Raw genomic sequence first — 17,404 nt, 5'->3', positions numbered from 1 at the left:
AAATGAATTAAAACTTTGTTTCTTCTATTAATTTTTTATTGATTCCTCGCAATTGAAAGAAAAGTACCTACTATACAATTCTCGAGCGAATTTTTTTTTCTCTCAATTCTCGGGGGCGGCCATTTCCCATCGTTATTCAAAAAAACCGGCCAAGTGCGAGTCAGGCTCGCGCAATGAGGGTTCCGTACTACAGTCGTATTTTTTCGACATTTTGCACGATAATTCAAAAACTATGATGCATAAAAATAAATAAAAATCTGTTTTAGAATGTACAGGTGAAGACCTTTCATATGATACCCCACTTGATATAGTCACTCACTTAGAAGGTTGAAAACACTAATTATTAGTTCATGACCACAATTTAATTTTTTTGTGTGATCTAACCCTAAATTCACGGTTTTCAGATTTTTCCCCAGAATGTCAGCTATAAGATCTACCTACCTGCCAAATTTCATGATTCTGGGTCAACGGGAAGTACCCTGTAGGTTTCTTGACAGACAGACAGACAACAAAGTGATTCTATAAGGGTTCCGTTTTTCCTTTTGAGGTACGGAACCCTAAAAAGGTATTAGGTATGTAAAATTAAAAAAAGTACAATTTCAATTATTTTCTTTATTATCAAAAACTTATCTCTATAGCCTATAGTTAAGTAGGTAGCTTATTACACTCGGTTGTAAATAAGTTTGACTTATGGTGTGTCTACTTCATGGCCATGACGGTACAAGATTCCAGGCAGCTTGTTGGCAGCTTCACCCATCTTCACGTAATGGCTCGTCATCATCAGGATAAAATAGATGTTGAACACTGAAATTAAAACAACAATTATTTGTTTAGCTTATTATAATTATAATAATCATCATCATGATCAACCCATCGCCGGCTCACTTCAGAGCACGGGTCCCCTCTCAGACTGAGAAGGGTTTTGGCCATAGTTTACCACGCTGGCCATGTACGGATTGGTAGCAATCGATCGAATTGATCGCAACTAAACTTACCAATGTTGTATAGAAGCAGGCGTTACTTTGCGGAAGTCCATGATATGCAATGAACCAAAGACTTAATTTGCTGTAATCCGCAGAAACAGATCGAATCTGTATGATGCAACATGCAGCATGCTGCTGCATGTGTGGTGCTGCGTGGTGGTGGTGCGTATTGCTTGCCGAGTGGCTGCTTTTCCTGCATGGTTAGCAGTGGGAGGGCGGGCGGTGCATTACGCATGCTGCATGTTGCATCATACAGATTCGACCTATTTGAGCGGATTATAGCAAATTAAGTTTTTGGTTCATTGCATAAACTTACCAAGACCAGCCAGGGCTATAACAATTCCCACAATGTTCATGTACCCCAAACTAAATGTGACAATATTCTGAAGTAGAGTTAATATAATATTGGCCAACTGAAATATGATGAAGTTTTTCACGAAGCTGCGTCGCTCCTGAAAATATACAATAATTATATTTAAGAGAGACATAAGACAATCTTCCTGGCGCAGTGGTAATAGTGCTGTGGTGTTATAAGTGGGAGGTACCGGATTCAATTCCCGGCAGAGTTAATTTAGGAATTGTATATGTATTTTTAGGGTTCCGTAATTCAAAAGGAAAATAGGATCACTTCGTCTGCGTGAACTACACACATTTGAAACCCCTATTTTCCCCCCGTTAGGGGTTGAATTTTTAAAAATCGTTTCTTAGAGGATGCCTAAGTCATAATAGCTATCTCCATGCTCAGCCCGATCCGTCCAGTAGTTTGAGCTGTGCGTTGATAGATCAGTCAGTCAGTCAGTCAAACAGTCACCTTTTCCTTTTATATATTATTTAGATATCACTCCCGATCGATAGTACGCTAAGCTACCAAAGAATTTTTTACTTCCAAAACTTACCTTATGCAGCCCAACTAGGAGAAGTATGCTAAATGGTATAGCAATAACAGCTAGAACCAAGGTTACAGCGTTTAGCACCAGAAATATTGTGAGGATATGATTGACTCCTGCCGAAGCGTGTAACATCCAGGCCACGAGGCCAACTAATGCGTGAATAGTAAAGATTGCTATCACAATAGTGCCAACCTGGAACAAAAGAGTTATTATCAAACTAGCGGTGCAATGTAGATATAGTTCCCGGCAGTTAAATAGCCGCGTCTGACCTACGATCCGAGTGCAAGCTCGCACGTGTACTGTGTACTGATGTAGCACTCATACTAATGCAGGTGGTGTACGTGGGGTGCGATGTAGCGCGCGGGCTGGTGTGTTCCACTCCCTCGCGTCGCGTGCCCCACTGACGCCTAAAAAATGCTATTGCGACGCGGTTGGATAGCTTTCGTTGAGATTGGCAGCCCTTACTGAAATTCGGTCAGAAGACAGGTAAGTAATAGGTATCTTTTTCTTCGTCCTGTCCTTATCCCACGCTATGTGGTGTTGGTGCAACATGTCTTTTTCCACTCACTTCCGTCACCTATTAATTAATAGGTATCTTACCAGGAATAAATAGGCGAGGATGAGACATCCAGTCCTCAGTGGTACGCAGAAACAGCATTGGTTGAAGACGATCTTGTTCTTTCGTTCGAGGGTTTTTGTTGGTTTCTCAGCCTCAATACTGAAAGATAATTTAAAGTTTTAAAACTGATACCTCTCTACTATACAAAATAACAAGTTCCCTGTTTAAAATCAGCGATCGAACATTATGGAGATGGAGAACTATCAGGCATGCAGGTTTCCTGAAGTTAAAGGTGCTTAGGTCCTACGTAGCTGTGATAGCCGCTAGGACATCCGCCTCCTTATCGGAGTCGGGGGTTCAATTCCGGGCACGCACCTTTAACTTTTCGGAGTCACCGTGAGGAAACTTGCATGTCTGAGAGTTCTCCATAATGGTCTCAAAGATGTGTGAAGTCTGCCAATCCGCACTTGGCTAACGTGGTAGACTATGGCCAAAACACTTATTAGTCATCTTACACTGAGAGGGTCTCCTTTCAATGTAAGAAGTTCTTACACTGAGAGGAGACCCGTGCTCTGTATGAGCCTGCGATGGGTTGATGATGATGATATTTTTGTGAAGTATTCTGTCCTACTTGGAGAATATTCTGGCAAATCTATACATATTGTGAAAATAGTAGTCCAGACTACTGACTGATCTATCAACGCACAGCCTAAGCTAGGCCACTGGAGTTAGAAACATGAAATTTTGACTGTACTTAGGTTCTTTTTAGAACTCTCATCTACTCCAAAAACTGACCTTTTTGATTCCACTGCACCTTGTTGCAAATCAGTCATTTTACACTTTTTTTTATTTAATTTTAGAGGGGCGTAAGCTTTACTCAAACTTGGTCATAAAACTGAAGATTATGTTACATTTGAAGCGAATAATACTGATTTTATTATCATTATCTATATTAAGCAATGTGCCGGAAGCTTCAATCATCATATTATTATCATCGAATATTCACCAAACAAAAGTTTAACTTCATTAATTTTTTTAAATTTGATTAGAACTATATAGCTAGTATATATGTAGTACCTACTACTGTTGGGTGTTACAAAATTTTTACTAATGGCGATTCGCTTCCTCGTTTCTAAATTAATAAGCACTTCTAGAAGAGAGATGTTTATTGTCTTCATTGCTTCTTAACTTGTTAGTTTCATAGCTACTGACCTAACTTACCTACTTATCTTAGTATTCGTAACTAATTCGTCAAAATTTATTATGTGTTGGATCAACAAATAAATCTATTCTATTCTATTATAAAATGGGGAATTATAAAACTTATAAAATTTATAAATGCATGTCCTTTTAAAGCCCAATCACTGCTGGTGTGCCGCAAGGCCGTGTCCTAACCCCTCTTCTTTTCGCTATTCATATTAATAGTGGTACCGACTACTGACCTATCATGTTCCTATCACCTTTACCTGACGATCATCAAGTCTACATTGCCGCATCTTTTCAAGACATCATCATAGCTATTGAGAACCTGAATCGAATGCCGTTTGTCTAGGCCCTCTGAACTGTGACCTTGACTTGACAAAATAAATTTCTGGAACGAATCTTACTTTAAGTCACTGTATTAGGTAACTCCAACTTAATAAGGTTATTCTGAGTGAGTTACCTCCTATCTGGCTTGACACAGCAGTTCTGAGCATCAGAAACATTGACATTTCCTTTTCTTGGGTACCTCAAATGTCGTCTGTTTGCCTAGTCCCGAGCCTTCCGATCCTGTGCTTGTGCAGTACGAGGTCATCATTCGAGCACCTTGGGAAATCTATCGGTTTTAGGTTTCCGTACCTCAAAAGGAAAAACGGAACCCTTATATGATCACTTTGTTGTCTGTCTGTCTGTCTGTCAAGAAACCTACAGGGTACTTCCCGTTGACCTAGAATCATGAAATTTGGCAGGTAGGTAGATCTTATAGCTGACATTTGGGTAAAAATCTGAAAACCGTGAATTTAGGGTTAGATTACACAAAAAAAAATTAAATTGTAGTCATGAACTAATAATTAGTATTTTCAACTTTCGAAATGAGATTAGTTATCAAGTGGGGTATCATATGAAAGGTCTTTACCTGTATATTCTAAAACAGATTTTTATTTATTTTTATGTATCATAGTTTTTGAATTATCGTGCAAAATGTCGAAAAAATAAGACTGTAGTACGGAACCCTCATTGCGCGAGCCTGACTCTTATTTGGCCGGTTTTTTTTAACTATGTGCCCTACCCATTACCACTTCAGCTTTGCAACCCTTTGATCTATATCAGTTACTCTAGTTCTCTTATAGATCTCGTCATTTCTGATTTGTTCACGTAGAGAAACTCCAAACATCTCCAAACTCCATCGCCTGCTGAGTGACTCAGAGCTTTCTTTGCAGCTCCATAGTTAGCTACCATGTCTCGGATCCATGTCATCACTGGCAACATGCGCTGTTCGAAGACTGGTAAGCACTGAGGAATTTTGAACTCTGGTTCAAAATTCCCAAACACAGCGGCGGCGGTCTCCGGTTTTTATGGCAGCAGTCAAACCTGCTGGTTCTCATGCCCAGTATTCTGTTTGCTCATCAGGGATGGGTATAGGTATCTCTTGCACAAGAGTGCATAAAGAAATATACCCTGGCGTCAGCAGACAACCCGGAAGCGTTATGTAGATTTTTCAGAAACAATAATCCATACTAATATTATAAATGCGAAAGTGTGTTTGTCTGTCTGTCTGCTAGCTTTTCACGGCCCATCCGCTAAATCGATTTTAACGATACATAAATCGATTTAAGTAGGTACAGAGATAGCTTGCATCCCGAGGAAGGGATAAAGGCTACTTTTACCCCGGAAAAATGTTAGTTCTCACGGGATTCTTGAAAATGTCAATTCACGCGAAGTCGCGGGCATCATCTAGTAATAAATAATTAAAGAAATAAAATACATGCAATGTTGATAATAAAAATATTTATTTTTAAAAAACGCTATTCAATCCCTTTTACGAATATTTTTTATGATTATTACGGAGGCATCCGCTCTATTTGATTTTTTTTTTTGAAAATCAATCCCTAAAGGGGTGAAACAGGAATACGGTATTTGACAACTAGTCAAATCAGTAACTTTTTTATCAAACGTCAAAACGGGCGCTTAGTAGGTATGCGAGATTCTATGGAATACCGGTGTATGACGTCACAATCATTTGACGTGCTTTTTAGGGTTCCGTACCTCAAAAGGAAAAACGGAACCCTTATAGGATCACTTTGTTGTCTGTCTGTCTGTCTGTCTGTCTGTCTGTCAAGAAACCTACAGGGTACTTCCCGTTGACCTAGAATCATGAAATTTAGCAGGTAGGTAGATCTTATAGCTGACATTTGGGGAAAAATCTGAAAACCGTGAATTTAGGGTTAGATCACACAAAAAAAATTAAATTGTGGTCATGAACTAATAATTAGTATTTTCAATTTTCTAAGTACGATAATTATATCAAGTGGGGTATCATATTAAAGGTCATGCATTGCATACCTGTGCATTCTAAAACAGATTTTTATTTATTTTTATGTATCATAATTTTTGAATTATCCTGCAAAATGTCGAAAAAATACGACTGAAGTACGGAACCCTCATTGCGCGAGCCTGACTCGCACTTGGCCGGTTTTTTTAGTTAATCGATAATTTAAAATGGTTATTACACTTAAAACCAACAAAGGACGTGGATTTTACGTATTTTGGAAGATCCTCTATTTAATAATCACTGAGAAATAATTTATTTTTGATGTAGTCAAATACCCAATTTGGTGCAGTCCACGCGTACAAAGTCGCGGGAATAAGCTAGTTATAATATAAGGTAACTAATTACTGTAAGGTCTGATCTGAAATAACATTATGTTTAAGCTTATGATGTTTCTACGATTGACCGTCACGATGTAGTTGTCCAGGCAGGCTGTTGGCTTCACCCATCTTCACGTACTGACATCCTCATCACCAGAATAAAATACGTGTTGAACACTGGAATGAACACATTTGATTAACATATTAGCTAACAACCTTCGAGACCAATAATGTTCTAGAGTAGGGGTATAGACCGGTCCGTGACAGGTTGGGGTGACGTGTCTGTCGGTCTGTTCTAGAGAAACCTACAGGGTACTGCCCGTTGACTTTGAAATTTGGCAGGTAGGGTATTTCATAGATTGCTAAAATGTTGTTCCCTGACATATGTCAATAAGGTCAAAAATCGCTTGCACCATCAAGTGGGATATCATATGAAAAGTTACCTGTGCATTCTAAAACAGATTTTTATTTATTTTTATGCATCATAGCTTTTGAATTGTCGTGCAAAATGTCGAAAAAAATACGACTGTAGTACGGTACCCTTGGTGCGCGAGCCTGACTCGCACTTGGGCGGTTTTTATTTCTCATATTAACATTATGACTAAACTTACCAATACCAACGAAGACTATAACAATGGTCCAGAGCTGAGATTCCCCCAGTGAAATTGTAACAATATTCAGAAGCACACCTATTAAAAGGTTAATCGACTGAAATATGACATAGAGTTTCACGTAGATTCGTCTCTCCTGAAAATACACAAAAATTATATAGATATCAAGTCAGGAGCTGGGAAACATTATTTTACACATCTTTTGTAGGGTTCCGTACATCAAAAGGAAAAAAGGAAGCCTAAGATGATCACTTTGTTATCTGTCATTTTAATAAATAATGCATAGAAATAGACATTTGAATTATTAATAACTTTGACATGATGACATTGAGATGCTGGGTTAAATTAATTTTGCACGCCATGCCTGGCAGGATATGTGACTGATTACCTAATTTTTAAGACTCCATGTACCTACCATATCTGAGCAAAATAAGTAAATGATTATCATTATTATGTCTGTCTGTCGTGATCTTTCAAGAAAACCTATCTTTCCCGTTGACCTAGAATCATGGCATTTGGCAGGTAGGTAGGTCTTTTAGAGACCACGGGTCGTGTACCACGGCGTACGGGTTTGCGGGGCGTCCCCCTGCCTCATACCCCGATTGCCATCTCGACCTGTCGTGCACTGTATTATGTACCTACCTTTAATTTTAATTGGTCCAGTACTCCTAGTAAATTCGGAGAATTGGCTATGACAGTCACACAGACACACGAGAGGTCCTTCAAGGGTTTTTCATTTGGACGTACGGAACCTACTTAGTAATTGTTATCGCATTTGTATTTTGAACGAAGTCACGTGATGTTTTGCGAAAAGGCCATCTCGAATCGATGGTATAAATACGGGTGGTTGATGAGTTTTGGGCTAGTCTCGTTCAGACGCAAGACTCGATCGACTAATAAATGCGTTTTGTGTTTAGGTCGCCATTTTTGATTGAGGTTGCAATAACATTTTTTTTTTAATTTATTATTAACATAGGTACAAGAGAAAGTTACACATAATACTATACTATATTGCGGTAGCACGCATTGTAAAAAACCACAGAGGTTTGACCCTCAATGCGTACAATTATTGTGCCCTTACCAAGTTAATATTGCAGATAGGTTATTATAAAAGGTAAAAACTCTCGATAAGCCTATTCGCGTCGTGATTAATATTTAACTGCACTTCTAGTATGTTTATATAATTTAAAGAAACTTACCTTATGCAGTCCAATGAGGAGAAGTATGTTAAATGGCATTGCAATGATGTTTAAAACCAAGTTTATACCGTTTAACACCAGAGCTGTAACGACGAAATGGCGGTATTCCCCCGGGATGTGTGGAATGATGCGCACGATGCCAACTATTCCATAAATAGAAAAAATTCCGGTCACGACAGAGCTGACCTGAAACAAAGCAAGAGTTTTTATCAATAGGAATGAAAGGAGGTGCATATGGTCCCTCTGAGTAAGGAATATACAACCTATACAGAGTGTAACCAGAACGCTATCAAAAACGAAGACAGGTGATAGTACTGATGATTACTGATACCATACCACACAAAGAACCCTCGGAGTCAATGTCGCGTCGTAGGCGGGAGCATTGACCCGAGTTTTGTACGCTATACAATGCGGGTTTGAAAAATACTAAATCACTAAAACTACAAAATGAGACAAATGGTTATTGGTATTGGATTGTGTTTAGGTAGTAGGTATAACAATAACGCTAAGTTCTTGCTGGCGTTCTGGTTACACCTTGTAGATACCTTATTTCAGGGAGTCGAGCTAACATAGGGTAGGTACTCTCTCTTGCACTATTATATAGAAGTGTAAAAGAGAATTAAAAGCGAAACCACACATTTTTTTGCCATGGAACCTAACTTCCACCTCGTTCCCGATTTAAAGCTTACTAAGATAGGTTTCCGATTTAAAGCTTACCAAGGTAGGATCGATGTGATAGCCTAGTGGTTTGGACGTCCGCCTTCTAATTGGAGGTTTGGGGTTTGATCCCGAGCACGCACCTCTAACTTTTCGGAGTTATGAGCATTTTAAGTAATTAAATATCACTTGCTTTAACGGTGAAGGAAAATATCGTGAAGAAACCTGCATGCCTGAGAGTTCTCCATAATATTCTCAAAGGTGTGTGAAGTCTACCAATCCGCATGTGGCCAGCGTGATAGACTATGGTCAAAACCCTTCTCACTCTGAGAGGAGACCCGTGCTCTGTAGTGAGCCGGTGATGGGTTGATCATGATGATGATGATGATGACATAGGTAGTAGTAGGTACCTACATAAAATTATATTTTCCTTGATTATGTCTGCGGCTATAAGTAGTATTTGTATTGAATATATTTATGTTCATTTATATACACGGAACCCAAGTTATCGTTTAGACTCAAACTTACAATTCAACGAAATGCTTGTCTTGCACTTCACAAAGGTACAGGATGTAATCTAATAGCTTTCAGTTATAAAATTACTAATAGGTACCTATATCTGATTATACTAGATGATGCCTACGACTTCGTCCGCGTTGATTAAGTTTTTTCATTCCCGCAGGAACCCTTTAATTTTCCGAAATAAAATGTAGTCTATGTGTTAATCCAGGGTATAATCTATCTTCATTTAAAATTTCATCCAAATCCGTTTAGCTGTTTTTGCGTGATTGAGTAACAAACATCCAAACATCCACACTTTCACATTTATAATATTATAAGTAGGATCTTATTCAATTCGTCTATACCTATACTATGCGGAAATGCATGGGGTTCTAGTTCCGATTCCTATTCGAGTAACTACGGTAACTTACTATTATTATAATCAGCTTGGGTTAAAAACAAACTTTCTGTATTACTATTTGGAGAATAAAAGCGTAATACCAAAATAATAAATAAACTATACAATAAACGTCTATCTATTAATTTACTGTTAATTTAGTATCAAAAGAAGTAATGAGGAACCAACTAAATTACACCCTGTATTGATTACTATTTGCAGAAAACACTTGGTAGACATTAGGTACAAAAATGAAGTAAACATGATGCATCGTATTTCAGTCAGCAATATACCGATTAGCAAGAAATATTTCGCAATTTAACTTGGATATGTTACTTTACCTATATAAAATAGGTGTTTCAATGTTAATGTTTTTCAGAAGAACGCCTTTTCCTTCCCAGAGATGAGCTCGCTACCACGGTAAGTAACAGCCTTTTAAACTCCCTTTGCTGGAAAATGACCTCCTCTCAGATAGCGATAGGGATTTGAGCCTGAATCCACCGCGCTGGCTCAGTGTGGTTGGTGGGTAAACACATGTCAGATAATAATCATCCAAGCATGCGGGTTTCCTCACGATGTTTTCCTCATCGTAAGTTGTGATAAAAGCGTGCATAACATAACACTTTATTTGTTGATGGAGAGCTCGCTTTCTGCCAATGATAATGTATTCACGTATCGTGGATTCGATTAATGGATTCACGAGCGCCGCGTCGCCTAGCGCTCAAACTGCTTGCTGGCGTACGCGAGTCGCTTCGATCGTAACGTGAACATACAAATATTGTTTATGAATATGTTTATTCACTTTCTGAAACAGATCGAAATCGACTCAAGACAAAACCAGATAGCAACCGAACTGAAAATCACTAAATCATGTTTCGAATGAACGAAATGCAAAAGCTATAATTGGGCATTGCTAGATCACTAAAGCATGTTTCGTGAACGAAGTGGAACGAAGTGAAACGAAGTGAAACGAAACATGCTTTAATGATCTAGAATGCCCAATTATACACTACTGAAAAAACTAATTAAGTATTTGTTCATGAACACATTTTAATTTTTTTGTGAGGTAATCACAAATTCAAGTTTTTTGAATTTATTCCTTTACTTGTGCTATAAGTAAGTATTTAATTTCCTACTTAAAACGCACAGAACTCCGAAAAGTTAGAGGTGCGTGCCCGGGATCGAACCACCGACTTCCGATTAGAAGGCGGATGTCATAACCACTAGACTATTGCAGCTTCTCTATATTAATATCTTACCAGGTATAAATAGGCGAGTATGAGACATCCAGTCCTAAGTGGTACGCAGAAACAGCATTGGTTGAAAACGAACTTGTCCTTTTGTACGAAGGTTTTTGTTGGTTTCTCTGCCTCAATACTGAAAGATAATTAAATAAAACAAGATAAAGTTTCTTTCTACATTATGTACTATGATTTTTTTTTATGTATGTAAACGAATTTTTTCGAGGTTTCTGGACTGATTTGCAATTTTTTTTATTCAATAGGGGTTGTTTCTGTGGTGGTCCCATAAAGTTTCTGGATCCAGCATCTCAATCCTGATGCTGCAGGGTTACTGCCCGCCTAAGCTATCAAGATTCAGGGAGTGTTTATAGTGAATTAATATTGTAGATATTGTATTCACCGGTAATTCTTGGGAAGATGTTTGTAATCATACCGAACAAGGGCTCATGAAAATTGCTAAGTGGCTTAACTTGAATCTCTTAACCCTGAATACAGAAAAAACAAATTATATGTGTTTTACCATATGTGAACGTTCCCAACCAGTCTCTAATTTTAAAATAAAGATCCATACATGTGCACAATTGGACAATAATGTAGACTGTAACTGTCCGGTTTTAAAAAAAGTTTCCACTATCAAGTACCTTGGTGTGATGCTAGATTATCGTATGACGTGGTACTCACATATAGATTTAGTCTCAAATAGAATAAGGAAATTAATATGGATTTTTAAAAACCTTAGACATATAGCTTCCAAAAATATTTTGACCACTGTATATCTAACTCTTGTACAATCCATTATATCTTACTGCATAACTGTCTGGGGCGGAGCAGCCAAAACAAAGCTTCTTGAGCTAGAGAGAGCCCAACGCTCTCTTTTAAAAGTTATGCTCTTTAAACCTTATATGTTTTCTACTACTCAGCTCTACTCTGACTCGGGCTTACTTACGGTCAGAAAGCTATACGTTTTAAGCATAGTCTTAAGGAAGCACAAATCTTTACCTTTTTCACCTTCCAATAAAAGAAATAGATTTATTGTAGCAATAACATCTCGAACCAGAACTGCTTTTGCTCGGAATCAATATTCCATACAATCAAGTTATCTATATAACGTGATTAACAGGAAGCTTAAATCATATCCACTAAAATTCAATGCTTGCAAAGAAATTTTGAAACAGTATCTGTTATCACTAAGCTATGATGAAGTGGAATCGCTTTTGATACGTACCATATAACAACTATTGTAGTACTTACTAGGTTTATTTGACTATTTTGTTTAATACTCACATAATATAAGCATAGACCACGCGCGCACACACACACACGCACACACACACACACACACGCGCACACACGCACACACACAAATACACACATACACTTCACCACCACTATCTATCCATACACTTACTAACTCACACACGTTTGCTTGATATCGCTGATGAAAATATTGTTAAGGAAGAGCGGTGTCTTCTGACACAGGAGTAGTTCGCCTACTCCTAAAAGAAGGCTCCAACCTCCTACAGCTACTGTAAACTTAAGTTATTTGAAATAAATTATTTGAAATTATTTGAAATTATTTGAAACTCTAGGGATTCAGAAGCTGTTCCTGGTGAAATAATATTGCAAATGCCGAGCATAGACTTTGTTATTGAATTCCAAGTCCCAACTCTTCAATCCTGACGCTGCAAGGTGCAAGGAACTCCTAAGCCGTGTGGATTTCGAAAGTTTTGTCGGAGAATTGATATTTTAGGTACCAAGCAATAACTACTAACACTAAAAAGCTTAAAATAAAAAGAAAATATTAATAAAACTGACTTCCAAAACCACTACAAAGTAAAAAATAACTTTTGTTTCTACACGTGTATGTAGGTATGTATGAAGTCGGGCGAGCATAATAAAATAAACTAGAAATTAAAGCGTGAAGCTCGCCTGACTGCAACATACATACACGTGTAGAAACTAGAAACAAAAAAAATAAAAACCGACTTCGTTACACAAACACTAAAAATTGAAAAATAACTTAATTTATTACCGAATATATTATGTATACAAGAGTTAATATAGTTCCATAATAATACTTTTTGGTGCCGGTGCCAATTAGCTTTAGCTGCGCGAATCGTCTAGACTTCATATTTTTATGGGACTCCACAATGGCACCTCATTGGCACCGACCTCAAAAAATATTATTATGGAACTATATTAACTCTTGTATACATAATATATTCGGTAATAAATTAAATTATTTTTCAATTTTTAGTGTTTGTGTAACGAAGTCGGTTTTTATTTTTTTTGTAAATTTTTTTTATTTCACAATTTTTAGTGGCCCCATGGAATTATGCTATGACTGGTTAAAAGTCTACTGTTTACTAAGCTATTACACTGATCGCGAGCAATTTACTCTTATCCGTTGAGGAGTTCCAGTATCTATCTTCGAAGATGTTCATCAGATCTTCACCAAATTGAAATGGGACCAACTTTGAAGTATACCCTTTCAAATAAAAAAATAATTTTCAAAATCGGTCTAGGCGTTTTCGAGTTATCGGGGAACATACATAAAAAAAAAAAAAAAAAAAAAGAAAAAAAAAAAGATTCCGACGAATTGAGAACCTCCTCCTTTTTTTGAAGTCGGTTAACAAAAGTTATTTTTTACTTTGTAGTGGTTTTGGAAGTCGGTATTTCTAATCATTATTCTTAAGTGTAGTTTTATGGTATCCACATCTACACTATCTACACTAATATTATAAAGAGGAAAACTTTGTTTGTTTGTTTGTTTGTTTGTTTGTTTGTTTGTTTGTACTGAATAGGCTCAAAAACTACTGGACCGATTTTAAAAATTCTTTCACCATTCGAAAGCTACATTATCCACGAGTAACATAGGCTATATTTTATTTTGGAAAAAAATAGGGTTCCGTAAGATATTTGGGTTTTTCGGACACAAGGTGTAAAAAATCAACCAGAAAAGTTACTTATTTTGCGTACGCTGCCTAAACTATAAAAGATAGAACCATAAAATGTTCCAATTAATTGTAGATCTTATAAATATCTACAAAAAAGTCCGCGACACACTATACCCATCTATGTCGAGTGAGGCACAGCAACCATTTTTTTATTTAAAAATCTTGAATTTTTTTTGGACTACATTTAAACGCGTTTATTTTACTCATGCTATTAATCCTTATCAAAATAAATGATTTCATCACTAAGAACAGTTTATGGAGATAATATTTGGTCTTTGAATGATTAAAATTGGACGTTTGGTTTTGAAGTTATGGCGAAATTAAAATAAAATATTACGATTTCTGCTGCACGGCGTTTTCTACACTAATATTATAAAGAGGAAAACTTTGTTTGTTTGTTTGTTTGTTTGTTTGTTTGTTTGTACTGAATAGGCTCAAAAACTACTGGACCGATTTTAAAAATTCTTTCACCATTCGAAAGCTACATTATCCACGAGTAACATAGGCTATATTTTATTTTGGAAAAAAATAGGGTTCCGTAAGATATTTGGGTTTTTCGGACACAAGGTGTAAAAAATCAACCAGAAAAGTTACTTATTTTGCGTACGCTGCCTAAACTATAAAAGATAGAACCATAAAATGTTCTAATTAATTGTAGATCTTATAAATATCTACAAAAAAGTCCGCGACACACTATACCCATCTATGTCGAGTGAGGCACAGCAACCATTTTTTTATTTAAAAATCTTGAATTTTTTTTGGACTACATTTAAACGCGTTTATTTTACTCATGCTATTAATCCTTATCAAAATAAATGATTTCATCACTAAGAACAGTTTATGGAGATAATATTTGGTCTTTGAATGATTAAAATTGGACGTTTGGTTTTGAAGTTATGGCGAAATTAAAATATTACGATTTCTGCTGCACGGCCCGTTGTCTACACTAATATTATAAAGAGGAAAACTTTGTTTGTTTGTTTGTTTGTTTGTTTGTTTGTACTGAATAGGCTCAAAAACGTTGTATTATATAAAGAGGTAATGTCGTTAAGTTTGTTTGTAGGGGGTAATTTTTAGAACTACTGAACCGATTTTAAAAATTCTTTCACCAGTAGAAAGCTACATTATTCCTGAGTGACATAGGCTATACGGGATCTTTAAAAACCTAAATCTACGCGGGCGAAGCCGCGGGGATCAGCTAGTCTACCATAATTATAATAGGTAATTTGTAAAATTACTCTAATCAATACATGCAATCCTAATCATTAGGTACCACCTACTTACCTACCTAGTGTAATAATTATCTTGTAAGTACATAAAATAATTTTATATTATTATTATTTTATTCTAAGCAAATTCTACGATAACTATAATACGCGACAGGTCGAGATGGCAACCGGGCTATGAGGCGGGGGGAGGGTGTCCCGCACACCCGCTCGTCAAGTCGTCAACGTCCGCTCGTTGGGCTGTTCGGATTTGCGTAGCGTTCCCGCCCCGACTGTCATCTCGACCTGACGCGTAATAAATAGCTATACAGTGGAAACTCGATTAACCGGACTAATTGTTGTCGTTAGGGATTCGGATGATCGAAAATCCGGATAATCGAATTTATGAAGAAAAGCGGGGTTTGTGCATATTACTTATGTAGTTCACTATAAATAGTATTTACAATTTTCAAAGTAAGATATCTATACCAAGTGGGATATCATTATGAAAGGGCTTTGCCTGTACATTCTAAAACAGATTTTTATTTATTTTTATGCATAATAGTTTTTGGTTTATTGTACAAAATGGCGGAAAAATACCCGAGTATAGAACCCTCGGTGCGCGAGTCTGATTCGCACTTGACCGAACAATTTTCGGTTGGTAGTCCGGATAATCGCGAATCCGTATAACCGAGGGCCGGATAATAGAGTTTCTACTGTACCTACCTACAGACCTACTTTCTATTAAAAAAACTTCTTATTGCAGATCAATCATGATTGAATTTGATAATTGCTGCTTCTGCGTGCCGCTGAGGACTGGCTGCCTCATCCTCGGCTACTTACAACTGGTAGATTTATTACAATAACTACTCACTTAGTTATTATTCTATAGGATGATAGTCTAGTGCTTAAGCGGCCTCTTGGGAGGTCGGGGGTTCGATCCCGGGCACGCACTTCTTACTAAATAAATAATACTTGCTAGGCGAAAAAAAACTATCGCGAGGAAACCTGCATACGTGAGAGTTCTCCACGATGTTTTCAAAGATGTGTGAAGTCTGCTAATCCGCACTAATTGGTGGACTCTAGCCTAGGGATATCGGAAGTGCCAAAAAATATCGATATAATATAGGTAATGTCGTTAAGTTTGTTTGTAGGGGGTAATCTTTAGAACTACTGAACCGATTTTAAAAATTCTTTCACCAGTAGAAAGCTACATTATTCCTGAGTGACATAGGCTATACGGGATCTTTAAAAACCTAAATCTACGCGGGCGAAGCCGCGGGGATCAGCTAGTTATTAATATTTTAGTACGCAACAATCCATACTACATAATATTATAAATGCGAAAGTGAGTCTGTCTGTCTGTCTGTCTGTCTGCTAGCTTTTCACGGCTCAACCGTTCGACCGATTTTGACGACATTTGGTACAGAGATAGGTTGCATCCCGGGGAAGGACATAGGCTACTTTTTATCCCGGAAAATTAAAGAGTTCCCACGGGATTTTTAAAAACTTAATTCCACGCGGACTACGTCGCGGGCATCAGCTGGTAATAAATAATAAGAGCACAGTGCTTATCACACCTCCAGGGAGGTCGTCAATACGTCATGCGGATATTGTCATCACCAACTTCCCAACTCTGGGCTGTTCCTGAGAATTTATTGACAAAAACCCAATCGTTTCGCCCCCGGGAGGACACCCCGAAACCATGCACCTCAGCTCATCATCATCATCATCATGCGCAACTCATCGCTGGCTCACTACAGCAGCACGGGTCTCCTCTCAGATTGAGAAGTTTTAGCCATAATCTACCACGCTGGCCAAGTGCGGATTGGTAGACTTCACACACCTTTGAGAACATTATGGAGAACTCTCAGGCATGCAGGTTTCCTCACGATGTTTTCCTTCACCGTTAATGTGGTTACAGCAAGTGATATTTAATTGCTTACTTAAGAACTAACGTAACTCCGAAAAGTTAGAGGTGCGTGACCGGGATCGAACCCCCGACTTACGATTAGAAGGCGGATGTCCTAACCACTAGGTTATCACTGCTACAGATTCAGGTATCAACTCCAAAAACTGACCTTTTTGTTTCCACTGCGTCTTGTTGCAAATCAGTCATTTTGTAAAGAGTAGAGAAGAAGTTATTTTTTTTAATTTACAAGAGCGTAAGCTTTACTCTAACTTTGTCACGAAACTGAAAACAATGCTAAATTTGAAACGGATATATAAATGAACCTACTGATTTTATTATCATTTTTTATTCTAAATTCAGTAATCTAGCGAAAGCTTCCGGTGGGAGAACCATATCACCATAATATAGGCATTTGTATTATAATATCTATATAACTATATTAC

The 17,404-nt window shown here is 37.4% G+C and overlaps 1 protein-coding gene across 1 annotated transcript; it reads right to left on the bottom strand.

Annotated features, from left to right (window-relative positions):
* Window positions 1-688: 688 nt before the first annotated feature.
* On the bottom strand, window positions 689-17,223 carry LOC117989561 (uncharacterized). Its single transcript, XM_069503931.1, has 5 exons — window positions 17,131-17,223; window positions 2,474-2,591; window positions 1,880-2,065; window positions 1,300-1,435; window positions 689-804 (listed from the first exon to the last, which is right to left on the bottom strand). Exons 1-5 carry the CDS (start codon window positions 17,166-17,168, stop codon window positions 689-691), a joined length of 594 nt encoding a protein of 197 aa, XP_069360032.1. The 5' UTR covers window positions 17,169-17,223.
* Window positions 17,224-17,404: the final 181 nt, after the last annotated feature.

The sequence above is a fragment of the Maniola hyperantus genome, chromosome 16, assembly GCF_902806685.2.
Source record: "Maniola hyperantus chromosome 16, iAphHyp1.2, whole genome shotgun sequence".
Classification (NCBI taxonomy): Eukaryota; Metazoa; Arthropoda; class Insecta; order Lepidoptera; family Nymphalidae; genus Maniola; species Maniola hyperantus.
This window is presented reverse-complemented; position numbering and strand designations above follow the sequence as displayed.

Coding starts and splice junctions, on each gene's coding strand:
- LOC117989561 (XM_069503931.1), bottom strand. CDS start 17,168: ATGACTGATTTGCAACAAGACGCAGTGGAAACAAAAAG. Junction 2,066..2,473: donor TCCTCGCCTATTTATTCCTG/GTAAGATACCTA, acceptor CTTTTGTTCCAG/GTTGGCACTATTGTGATAGC. Junction 805..1,299: donor TATAGCCCTGGCTGGTCTTG/GTAAGTTTATGC, acceptor TTTTAATTTCAG/TGTTCAACATCTATTTTATC.